Raw genomic sequence first — 13559 nt, 5'->3', positions numbered from 1 at the left:
CTCAGATTTTCGATTGATAAGAATGGGAGATTCTTGACAATGAGGCCAAATAAAAGTATCATCGACGTTGCGTTTCCATAATTTTGGTTTCACATGGAAGGTGTCAATGCTTTTCTTCTAAAATGCTATATTTAGGATAATTGGTGATAATGGAGAACCTACAGCTGTTCCCGACATTTGTTCATAAATTTGACCGTTTGCTGCTGTTGTTGTAAATGGTTTTGATATATAAGCTGAATAATGTGTTGGAGAACCAAAGATGCTGACAATAGGTCGAATGCTGGTTTGTAAATCTTGGAGAGTCCTTAGAGTCGTGAATGCTGACACACTTGTTCAAGGATTCTGATAGAGAAGAAGCCTTATTTAAGGTTGTGTTACACAGATGACGTAAAAAGAAACTTTTCTAAGTCTGTATGCAATATCTTAAATTTTTTCCTGATAGCCAGTTGACCACATGACCTTTATCTGCAATTACGATTACGATGTCGGTATTAGATTTCAGAGCAACGCGTTCAGGCTTTGAGATGGCAGTTTGTTTAGAATAGACTCGACATTTGAAATGATTTCCTTTTTTGGCATAATACGTTCATGCCCCTCCTTTAACTATGCCCCCTCAAACAATATATTAGCTGGTACAGACTAAAGTACAGGATGATTGGCGAACTGTCAGCAAGTTTCATTTATAAACAACCGATGCAGGCGCAGATTTTTAAACCTACTTAACACCTACTTAGGAACATTTTATATAAATATCCACTCGCTTATTGGTTGATCATCTTCCAAGTCCTGTTCGTATTCTGTCTCGGTAATAAGTCCTGCGTGACGATAGGAGTGTTGAATTGTTTCTGCTGTCACCTCTTTCCAAGCTTTACTAATAAAGTTGACTGCATCTAGCATATTAATGGAAAATTTGTTTTTGGACTAGATCATTTCCAATAAAATGTTTTTCCTGTGTCGACTCTTAAGACTTTTTATTACGCTCTGGTCCATAGGCTGTAATACACTTGTTGTTTTGGCTTTAAGAAATGGCAATTCAATATTCCGTAGACTTGGATTATGGGAATGTGCAGGGCAGTTATCTAAGAGAAGTAACATTTTCCTCCCCTTTAATTCTGCATCTCATTTCCGTATTTCCTCTTCAAAAATTTGCGATGTCATCCATGCAGACTTGTTTGCCTTGTAAGTGACCGGCAAATACTTGATGTTCTTAAAACATCGTGGGTTAGTTGATTTTCCAGTCACGACTAGCTTTCTTTTTTCTCTCCCACTCATATTGCCAGCTACTAACACTGTTATACGTTCTTTAGAAGGTTTTTTACTTTTCACTTCGAAATTTAAGAGTTTTATCTGGCGTCATTTTGTAAAAAATACGTTTCGTCAGCATTAAAAATGTCGTCAGCAGAGTATTTTTCTGCTACTTTTGACCACGTCTTCTCCAGTCAATCGTTAGTCACCTTTCTCTCGACATCATAGGCTTCGCACTTATCTGTCCATAATTTATACCATGTCTCTGTTTGAACATTCCCAACCGAAGCCTTGAAATCGATAATGCCAAGCTGTTCAACAAACTTTTCTGCTTTTAGTTTTACGATAGGTCCACATTTTTAAGACGCTGCTGTCGGAACCACTGCAATGTTGCCCGATTCAAATTTTCAAATTCTGGCTTTCTTAGTTTTTTACTAGAACTGCCTGCCGCTTGAGTCTGAATGATTTTTTCTTTGCACTTCCAAATCGGGGATACAGTCGACGGTGTAAGTCCGTATCGAAATCCCACATCACTGTTTCCATAACTTCTTGATTGGCCCCAAAGTTTATTTTCTCACTTTCGGTTAGTTCAAAGATAATTAAAGTACGAGGGGGCCTGAAAAAGTGTATCAGAATTTTATTTAAAAAACACCCTGTAGGCGAGCATGCAACGCTAAGACGTAGGCGGTTAAATCCAAATCCAATTTGATTACATCGTAACTTTAAACCGAATAAAACCGTTAATGGGATTAAAGGGTTTTAACAGCCCACGCGGGGGCTTCGTTTCGATCGAGCCTCCCCGTATGATTTTCAAATTTAATTCGGCGCAATTAACCCCGCCGAAGCTATTTTCGGAACCCGTAAATGGGGCTGCGTTGTTCCTTTTTCGGTAAACAAAACTAGGTTGATGATACGCGCTTAAAATAGCCATCTCACACGTCCGACGAATTCCATTGTTTTACTTCGAAAATGACTTGGCGTACATCGGGAAAATAAAATACTATTTTTATACAGGGTGTTCTAAAACAAATGCGAAAATCTTAAGGAAGTGATTACTGGTCATAGATATATGGGGTGTTTCAATACCGCGAACGGTTTGCATTGATCTGAAACACTTGTTAGTTCTAGATGCGGTGATGATCTATCCATCGCTTCAGTGATTTTCGAGAAAAAAAACTATAACAGATATCAATGATGTATTTGTTAAAATGTATAAGAAAATGTTTAGAAATGAACGGTATAATTATATAATAATAACATGTTATTGCATTGGCTTATGCCATTTTTTTGACTTTTTTAATTTGTAGCATACTGTTTTGAGAAATAACCCAAAATACACCGATTTACGTTGGTCTCGGTCTCGGGTCACACCGGTATCCGGGGCAATGAGGCAGCGGACGCCTTAGCCAGAGAGGGCTCCTCGCATAGGCATATAGGGCCAGAGCCCCGTTTGGGGATCGCCCCGTATGTGAGGCGGGGAGCTCTCGAAGCCGTGGCGAGGGACCGGGTCGCGGGGGGCTGGAGAGTTGCTCCAAGAATGAGGCAGGCGAGGCTTATGATGGATGGGCCCGCGCTCCCTCGGACCAGGGAGCTGCTTAGACTGACCAGAAGGGAGTGTAGAGCACTAACAGGGGCCTACACAGGACATTGCAGGCTTAGGAGGCATCTTTGCTTGCTAGGCATTGGAGACGACCCGGAGTGTAGGTGGTGCATGGAAGGGGAGGAGACCCCGTATCATCTGCTCAGCGAGTGCCCTGCCCTGACATGGGCAAGATTGGGAGTCTTCGAAACGGCCCTGATCGATCCGGACTCAGTGCACGGTATTAGGCTAAAGGAGTTGCTGACCTTCTATAGGAGGGGCGGCATTATGGACGCCCTCTAGAGCGGCCTGGGGGCACAACGGGCCCATCTGGTGGCCTAAGTGCTTGGACGCCCGCGAGGGCGCCCCCCTTTAATACCAATACCAATACCGATTCTGTGTGCAATTTTCATTTTAAGGACCTAGTATTTGGTTAGTGTACAAAGTTTATAAAATGTTTTACGTAAAATGGTTTATAAAGTAAAATTTTTCTCTTCTTCTTGTCTTGTAAATCAGTATTAATTTCATTAAATTTTCTGCATGTTCCTTCAATTCATTAAAAGAGCGTTACAATTAGAGTAAATCTTTGTGGAAATGTCAAACGGAAAACGAATTAGTTATTTAACAAAATGATGAATTATGCAAAATTAATCCAGTGTTCACAAAAACTTGCTTTTATTTCAGAAACAGTTAGATATAGGGAATTTAATTTGTTCTTGGAATATGTTATAATATATAGAGTGTTCCATAAAAAAACACTTCTCACCATTTTTGGTTTTTTGTAGGCAAATCAGTAGTTTTAACCAACTCTGTATGATATAAAACTAAATTCTTCACCGCAACCTTACAATAGCAATGAGGCCGAAAGCAATCCTACACTTGCCACTGTAGTCCTTCTTTACATTCAAAACATCACTGACCACATATTAAAAGTTCTAAAGAAGTATAACGTCAAAACCAGATTTACCACTTGTCCAAAAATCTCTCAACATCTTCGGTCCGTCAAAGACAAAATTCCATTGGGATACCAGGAGTTTACAGCATCCCATGCATATGCGACATACATTGGAGAGACCGGACGAAAAATATCAACTGGGCTCAAAAAATACGAAAGAACCTTACGACTAAGGCAAATAAACTCATCAGCTGTTCCCGAACACACTCATGAAACCGGACATGAAATTTTACTCGATAAAACTAAAATTCTTGCATGTAATCAGTTCTTCTACCAACGAAAAATACGAGAGTCTATAGAAATCTATAAACAACATAACAATCTTAACCGCGACTCAGGTCTCTACCTGTCACCAATATGGGAATCAGTCATCCGAGAGGGTGTTTATATCCTTCATAAACAATATATAAGCAGGTACAGAGTAAAATACGAGCCAGTTTCGGTCAAGCTCTGAAGAAGCCAACAGGATGCTTGGCGAAATTCAGCAAGTTCGACTCAGCAAAAACCGACACTGAAACAATGTTGCCAGTGCTGAACATTACCGAAATTTTCAAAGAAATAATGCACACACGATAAGATTTTTAGGAATAAAAAATGTGTCGAAAAATGTCGTGTTAATCCATAAAATTACGGATGCGCGAAAGATCATTTTTACCGCAGTAGGGCCACTATATATTATCTAATAGCTATATGGGTGGTACTTATCCCTATACTCCTCATATAACTCCATTATTAAGATGGAAAATATTGAAAACACTTTTGGAGGTATAGAAATCAAAGTTCCAAGCGGTATAAAAATGTAAAAAATATAACCAAAACTAACCAAAAAACGGTGGAAAATAGACAAAAATGGACCATTTTAAACTAGAAAAAAATAACACTTATTTCAAAACAAATTAGAAATTCAAAGTATAAAGGTAAGCCTAATATTTTAATTAGGACTGCTAGAAATTGGCCCAGAGGATAAAAAAAGAAGGTCTAACAAAAACTCACCAAAGTCAAAGAGAAGAAGGGAATTATTATAATTCCATAGCCGTTGGGAGTTAATCAAGCAAAATATTGTGCGCAAGATTGTAATCTCCATGTAACAAATTAAAATTAATAAATAAATGCATTTGAGATGCCGTATTTTGAAAGCAAGTAACGAACACCCTATATATAACGGTTTTTACAAAGATTATGGCGAAATAAAAAAAAACTCATTTTGTTGGACATTTTAACCATTTTTAAGAGTGCAACCCTGTAGATGGGATGCTTGAAAGTGTATCGTCTTGGTTTTAGGCCTTATTTATAGCAATAAAATACCTGCCCCGTCTGTAGGACAAGCATCAGGGATAGCTGTCTCGTCGTTTACCTATGAATAAATTACCGATAGTTGGGTTTACCCCGTAACAATAGATGTGAAGGTTGTAATTACCTTTCGGAGGAGGATCCGTCAAAACCCAAGACGATATACTTTGAGACACACCATACAAATGTCGTCTGGGTAGCACACGTATCCGAAAATACCCATAATCATTGTTGACTTAAACCGGAATTTCATGGTCCCTAAAGCCGACAAAAACCATTACCGATATATCTAATCGAAATCGTTTACTGACTAATTTAAACGGCACCACACGTCGATTAGTAATAGTCCAAACAAAGAAACTTACAACAAAATTAAACGATGACGTTTTAGTACCTATATAATGAATCGGGCGAGGAACGGCGGAAAAATACGTTTTAAATAAACAAATTAGACGTTTAATTGCGGTTATCCGGTGCTGCGACGTTGATGGAAAACGATTTTAAATTTTACAAACTCAATTATAAGGTTGCCGACGGTACCGAGATAATTTCAATCGAGCTTGGATTTCGCTCAGTTTTACGCTAAATTAAGCCGACTTTTGGGGATTTTCTCCGACCTCCGAATGGAAATGTTACAATTTTCTTTCACCCTTAATTAATTAGATTAACAATCAACTCGCAATAGTCGACGCAGTAAATCATTTCATCACAAGTGACATGCAACCAACCGTACGCAAGCGTACAACTGGTTGCATGTTTCGATTATACCTGACAGCAGGGAGAGACAACAAAAAGGAAAGTAAACAATTGTTACCTCTTTAGAATTTAAAATTATAAATAATGCTGCCACTTGTCCCTTAGTTTTTTTGCGCGTCTATTGGGCAAAAAAAAAACATCTCAAGCAAGAACGAAACTAACCAAAATGATATACTTTGGTCAAATGACATAGACCGGGTATTTCTAAGTGGCATCCTTCGTTACTGAAAGACGCAGGGTACGAACATTTTCGTGAAGCATGTCGACAAATGTTTCAATGAGCCTTAAAAGTTCCCTTTTAAGGGAAAATTTGGTTCTGACAAAAAAATTGTATATATGGTATATATATATATACAGTGTGTCCAAGATAAGGATGCACAGCATGGGGATCTCGGAAACTATAAGAGATACAGTGTCGGTTAAATTAGACAAAAGTTGCGCATTTTGATACCGAACAAGATCAGGTTTTACAAATTTGAAAATTCCAAGCCGTTCCGGAAATATCCGAGAAAAACCGAAATATTGCGATTTCGTTTTTATTATTTTTTAAAGCTATTTGAAAAGATATGAAAAAACGGAAAACACTTTTCCATTGGCACTTTTTAATCTCTCCAAATTGACGTTAACAAATTTTCATTACAGCTTTTCGATTCCATGTAACCACCATCAACTTTGATTTTTCTTATGGGACGGAAAAAAAGTACACACAGTATTAGGTTGTGCTTTTCATTACGAATTCAACGGTGTACGATACAATATGGTTACTTATGTTTTTATCCAGAAAAATGGATTTTTAATACATTTCAGCATTTAAATGGAGTAGGCCATGACAAAATGACATCCAGTCAATTTCAATGACACATTAATGTTATTTGTCTTTGTTATCAGTCGATCATAAGTTTATTCCTTTAGTTATTGTTTTTGTATTTTTATTGTTGTTGTCTTTTTCTAATTTATTTTGTTCTACAATGGAGGGAGGTAATTTTACAAACGAAGAAAAATGTGATATGCTGTCTTGCTACATCTGATGCCAAAGAAATTGTGTGGAAGCCGAGCGTATGTATTCTAACAAATACCCAGAGCGGAGACAACCTGACAAGAGTATTTTTCGGCGTTTGTTATTTAATCTGAAAGAATATGGATAATTTAAGAAGCCTGCATTATCCCGATAAAAACCTTCCAATGAAGAAAACCAATACATTGTTCTACAATCTGTTATCGAAAATCCACAAACTTCTACCAGAGAAATTGAAGACCAGAATGGGGTAGCTAAATCTACAGCTCAGTTTATTTTAAGGAAAAATGAATTTAAGCCTTACAAATTCAGAATATGTCAAGGATTAAAACCGGGTGACGACGAACGACGTAGACATTTTTGTGAGTGGTACACCAGGATGTGTGATGAGAGTTTTAATTTTCCATATAAAGTGATTTGGTCTGATGAAAGTATGGTGACCAATAACGGTATTTATAACAGGCTCAATACACACTATTGGTCGCAACAAAATCCACGTGTTAATAGACTATCCAGACATCAAGTTCGCTTTGGGTTTAATATTTGGTGTGGGATTTTTGGTAGCAAGATTATAGGCCCTATTTTCTATAATAATTCCTTAACTTCCGAGCGGCACCTTGACATCTTGAGGCACGATTTAGATGATGCCTTAGATGATTTACCGCTAGGCGCTGTGCAAGGCTGCTGGTTCCAACAAGATGGTGCCCCAGCCCATAACTCCAGAGAAGTTCGCCAATATTTAACTGAACGGTTTGATGGAAAATACATTGGGACTTACAGTGAAACACCTTGGCCTCCAAGGTCCCCGGACTTAACTCCCTTGGACTTTTTCTTATGGGGCTACATAAAAAATGAGGTATTCAAAGAATGTTTTGACAACGAGGAACAATTACGTCAATCAGTACGAGCAGCGTTTAATAAAATTACTCCTGAAATGTTAAGTCGTGTTTTGGAGTCTACCGTGAGACGGGCGTACTTATGCCTAGAAAATGGAGGTCATTTATTCGAACATTCATTATAGAATTTGTTTTTCATTAACTTGTTGGATTTAGTTGTTATGTTAAATGAACAGTTAGAGTTAGTAAATAAATAAACACATTAACTCGAACTTGTCAACCATTTTCTTTTGCCTTTCATCGTTCGGATCTCATGGCCTACTACAATAAAATACTAGAAATGTATTAAAAAGCCATTTTTCTGGATAAAAACATAAGTAACCGTATTGTATCGTACATCGTTGAATTCGCAATGAAAAGCACAACCTAATACTGTGTGTACTTTTTTTCCGTCCCATAAGAAAAATCAAAGTTGATGGTGGTTCCATGGAATCGAAACGCTGTAATGAAAATTTGTTAACGTCAATTTGGAGAGATTAAAAAGTGCCAATGGAAAAGTGTTTTCCGTTTTTTCATATCTTTTCAAATAGCTTTAAAAAATAATAAAAACGAAATCGCAATATTTCGGTTTTTCTCGGATATTTCCGGAACGGCTTGGAATTTTCAAATTTGTAAAACGGGATCTTGTTCGGTATCAAAATGCGCAACTTTTGTCTAATTTAACCGACACTGTATCTCTTATAGTTTCCGAGATCCCCATGCTGTGCATCCTTATCTTGGACACACTGTATATATATATATATATATATATATATATATATATATATATATATATATATATATATATATATATATATATATATATATATATATATATATATATATATATATATATATATATACAAAAAAAATAGTCAGCGAGCCGATGATATGACAAGCATTCCATTTCTTACAGAAACTGAAAGGAAGGTGGAGGCAAGAACTGTCAAGAAGGGAATAAGTTTTTGTTTGTTTTATTGCTTTACTGATCAGAAATGTTTTCATTGTTAAGGACCCATAAGTTTGTTATGGGCACACTGCGAGTCTGCAAGTGTTACCTGGTAAACAAAAAAAAAGCAAGCATCTTTACAAGAAACGGCCACATTGACGAAGATTCCAATATCAACTGTATGGAAAATTGTGAATAATCCCATTTCAGCGAGGAAAAAAAGAAGCGATGCTGACATTTTCTCGAGTGTAGATGAAAGTGATCAAGATATAATACGGCGTAAAATTTACCAGTTATACGAGGAACAAAGCGTGCTTAAACATATAGAAACAGCAGAACAAGCGTATATCCATATGGCAAATAATATAGAACAAATAATACTGATATATTATGTGAATAATTTTAAGTAATTTAAGGAGGTAATAAAAATAATTTGTAATTTTATTTTAGATTTAGCAGAAACATCTGCCTGAAAACAACGTCATGTGTCATAAAAAATATGTATGCCAAATTTTCCATAAAATAAGGTTGCTCTGTACCAGTCAACAACATCATTTTAAGTTTCTTATAACTAATCTAATTTAATTTTTGTTATGTGCCTGATTCTTCGGCATTTTTTTGGATTACATTTTTTGTACATGTTATTAGTGCTATTACGAAAGACGTCATCAAAACCATCGATCGTTAAACGATCCCTAACCTTTCACCAAGGTGTTTTCCTATGTGCGAGGCATGGAAAATCCGCGCGAGATTTCTTACGGCGGCATTACACACCCCGGAGTCTGACCTTCCTTCCGCATTTATAAAAAAAACACCAAGAGGCCGAGGCAAGCTATTTTTAGCACTAGGTTAAACAGGCTAATATATTAGAAGACATTACAACGTTCCTCTATAGAAACGCAGGGGCGTGGTCCATAAAAAGTATCGTTTTCCGACCCCGAGAAGTGTTTGGTGCTATTGCGGGGAGTGTATTGGTTTGGTTTTGACACGGGGTTTCCGTATAATGACGTTGATTTTTGTATTTTATTTTATTATTATATTTTACGTATGAAATAACTTACCTAGGATTTCTTTATTCTCTAATTTTAATTTAAGCTCTTCTATCGTACTATTTCGTATGAGGGGTTCGCTATTGGTCAGGTCCTGCAAACAAAATGAAAACGTCAAAATGTTATCGCTATCACACACAAACACAAAAATCATACACAACACATACACAAAAATCATAGAGACGACCAGAAGGGTGGATCAGTACTAATGTACCAGGTATGTACTCGACAATTAGGAAACCTTCTACGATGCTCTTATACCGCCTCCCCAGCTCTACCATTGCAAAAGCAGTATACGAAATGAATATCTGCTAATTCTCTATTTGAAAACAATGAAGCTTCTTTAAAATGTAAAGTTTATAATTTTTATTAGAATAATTAACTTTACAGCTGATAATAAAAGGATTTATAAGCACAATCCAAGTAAAAACTATTTTTTACCAACAATGAACAGAATTGAAAGCTGTCGAATAATTGACATTTAATTTCTATTTACCCAGCCACACAAACAAATGAAACGCGTCATTAACTTCCAAGGCTTACTAATGATTATCTGCACCTCGATTGTAAACATTAAAATACAAAAAATAATTTGTAATTAAATTTTCAAAGGCATTTGCGACTAGGGTACCTTATTTACGTAGAACACTTCAGGTTTTCAAATTCTGCAATTCAAATTACGAAAATTCGACCAACAAAAAATTTGGGAAAATTTTTCTAACGCCTCCCCTGTGTTACCCGCCCCTGAAGGCAATCCAATACTAAGTTTTAGTTCCTTAAATAGAGCCTTAAATCTTTAGTAACTGTACTGAATTTTATTTAAAAATATTTACGTGTTTCGAAAATATTTACAAAAAATTGTCGTCACCTCTTCAAATTTAACACCCTGTATGTTAAAAACTTGGACGTTTTGGACCCTAGTTTTACCCTTATTTTGGGTCACAGAATGACGTCTAATGTCACCCTGAATAAGTGACTCAATAATTCAATTCAGGATTCTACAGGATCTTTCCCATTATGGATACTTATTAGGGGAGGGTGGGACAATGCGAAACAATTAAGCGTTTTATTTTTTTTGTGGTTTTTAACCATCAAGTCGATTTATTTTTGACTAAATTTAACTAAATCTACCCAAATTTGGGGCGAACCTTATCTATAATGTTATGTAATAATTAAAATTACTTATTAAAAAATACTTAATAAAAAAAACGTTACTCAGTAGTAATTATTTTTCTATAGATAAAAAAATTTGTTATTGGTATTTATAAGGTTTTCGAAAGCTCTGGCTTTACGCTAAATAAAAATTTATAATTATAATATCGAAAAAAAAAGGTTAATTTTTGTTAGACCCTCCCCTACATGAACAATGTGCAATACTAGGTAAAAATCTGGCATATTACTTCCGTTCCGACGTTGTCATCTTGGGAAGAGAGTCCTTCCGGAAATTCTGACGTCTCCATTTCATCGAATTCCATCCGAACGAATCACCGAATAGTATCCAAAAAACCGAACAAATTAAATACTTTTTTCCGCAACGTTTTACTGGCGCACCATCATGGCGGTGTCGCCGCGAGCGTCGCTGACAAACTGGAAGCTAACGCTTCTAAATCGTTGCATTGTATAGTTTTCTTTCCTGATAAGAATATTAACACTGTTTACTGGTCTAGGACGTAAATACGGTAAAGCCTTATCTAGTACGACGGCGTTACGTACCGGGAAACGTTTTTGTACAGGCTGGTCTACCGGGAAATGGTTCGGTCCATTAGACGTTAAATATAAATCAGAAAAGTTTCGGCCTTTGGTAGTACCAAATTAATAAAACAGAAATAATCGCGTTTTTTTTTTAAATACGTTGTGCCCGTCTTAACAAAAAAAAGTTTCTTAAAAAAATTGTTACATAGGACTTTTTTATTTAGTAAAAAAAAATACTCTTCATAACGTGTTTATCTAAATATTTTTCCTTGGAAAACAAAACATTTCAAACGCTTTTAACATAAAAGTAACACAAGTAAACTTAATTTACGTACCAGCAACACTTATTTCTTCCCAAAAAGTCATACGGTTTGCATGAATAATTGGTCTTAGTTTTGAGATAAAATTATTTTTTCTTTCCAAAGATATGCCCAAACATTTATCTTGATATCCCTTGCTTATACACGGAAGTAGCTAAAAAAATTAAAGCTTTAAAATTTTCTGAAAAGGAATTTTTATAATATATTTTCATTTCTTGTGAATTCTATATGCACCACTTTCTTGAGATTGGAATTATTTTTTGTAATTTATATTTGGAAGAATCATCTTTTCACAAAAAAAATCTTGCAGTGTCATTTCTTTTACATCTACTTTTGACGAGTTTGCCATTTTCACAGTATTTTTTAAATCATCAAAATCATAAACCTTTGGTTGTTTTTTTGAGATTAATTCCACCTGATGATGGATATTGGATGGATATTTTATTTCCAAAATTTGCATCGCAACATCTGTACAGTTTATGACGTAAATAAAAAAAAAAAAACAAAAAATGCCCTATTTTTTGTTTCGGGCTGCACAATTGTCAAGCCACATTGTATAAGGTTGTTCGGAAAGTCATTTCGTTTTTTCCCGTCAGAGGACTTAATTACGGTTTTTCGAAACGAATTTCACACTTAAGCAGCATAACCATTATATGTCTTGAGAGTTGATATTGCAAGGCTTGTGTGTGAAAAAGTTCTATTAATTCTACGCAGTAGTTTTTGGTTGGTGCCCTTTTAAATATGGAGAGTAATAAGCAGCATTTTCGTCATATTTTACTTTTTTACTTCAGAAAAGGTAAAAATGCTGTCCAAGCGAGAAAAAAATTGACGGATGTGTATGGAGAAGGCGTGTTAACAGTACGCCAGTGCCAGAACTGGTTTGCAAAATTTCGATCCGGCAATTTTGATGTCGAAGATGCACCACGGTCTGGAAGGCCGGTCGAAGCTGACGAAGATGCGATAAAGGCATTAGTTGATGCAAATCGGCGAATAACCACACGAGAGATCGGTGAGAGATTAAATTTGTCGAATTCGACTGTTTATGGCCATTTGAAAGGCATGGGCTTAACCTCGCAGCTCGATGTGTGGGTGCCCCATGTCCTTACGGAGCGAAATTTGTGTCGTCGCGTTGACGTGTGTGATTCGCTCCTCAAACGTCCAGAAAATTATCCATTTTTGAAGCGGATTATTACTGGGGACGAAAAATGGGTTGTATACAACAATGTTAAACGCAAGAGGTCATGGAGCAGAAAAGATGAACCGGCTCAAAGCGTGTCAAAAGCCAATATTCACCAAAAAAAGGTGATGCTCTCCGTTTGGTGGGATGTCAAAGGAATCGTTTTTTTTTGAGCTTTTGCCGGACAATACAACGATTAATTCAGAAGTCTATTGTCATCAACTGGACAAATTGAATGATTCATTTAAAGAGAAGAGGCCCGAATTAATCAACAGGAAGGGTGTAGTGTTCCAGCAGGATAATGCGAGACCTCACACAAGTTTGGTCACTCACCAAAAACTTTTACAGCTTGAATGGGACGTACTGCAACATCCACCATATTCTCCAGATCTGGCGCCTTCCGACTACTATTTGTTCCGGTCCCTGCAAAATTTTTTGTATGGCAAAACCTTTAGCTCAAATGAAGATGTCAAAAACCACCTGAACCAGTTTTTTGCCAGCAAGGACCAAAACTTTTATGAGAGGGGAATTATGTTACTGCCAGAAAGATGGCAAAAGGTGTTGGACCAGAATGGCCAATATACAATTTAATAAAATATTTATTCATTATACGAAAACTGTCTTTCATGTTCCCCAAAAAAAAAACGAAATGACTTT

The 13559-nt window shown here is 36.3% G+C and overlaps 1 protein-coding gene across 5 annotated transcripts in view; it reads right to left on the bottom strand.

Annotated features, from left to right (window-relative positions):
• The window catches only part of LOC132703368 (protein FAM107B), a 74359-nt gene that overhangs the window by 10544 nt on the left and 50256 nt on the right, over nt 1-13559 (bottom strand). For 4 of the 5 annotated variants that reach the window (XM_060672590.1, XM_060672588.1, XM_060672587.1 and 1 more), the window contains one exon: nt 9726-9807. In XM_060672590.1, the coding sequence (XP_060528573.1) occupies nt 9726-9807 (82 nt within the window). Of the gene's footprint in view, nt 1-9725; nt 9808-11113; nt 11286-13559 lie in introns of those variants that run through there. The other variant, XM_060672589.1, reaches the window with a different exon arrangement.

The sequence above is a fragment of the Cylas formicarius genome, unplaced genomic scaffold, assembly GCF_029955315.1.
Source record: "Cylas formicarius isolate icCylForm1 unplaced genomic scaffold, icCylForm1.1 PGA_scaffold_6__28_contigs__length_40554024, whole genome shotgun sequence".
Lineage (NCBI taxonomy): Eukaryota > Metazoa > Arthropoda > Insecta > Coleoptera > Brentidae > Cylas > Cylas formicarius.
Note: the sequence above shows the minus strand (reverse complement) of the source record. Positions and strands in the feature narration are given on the sequence as shown.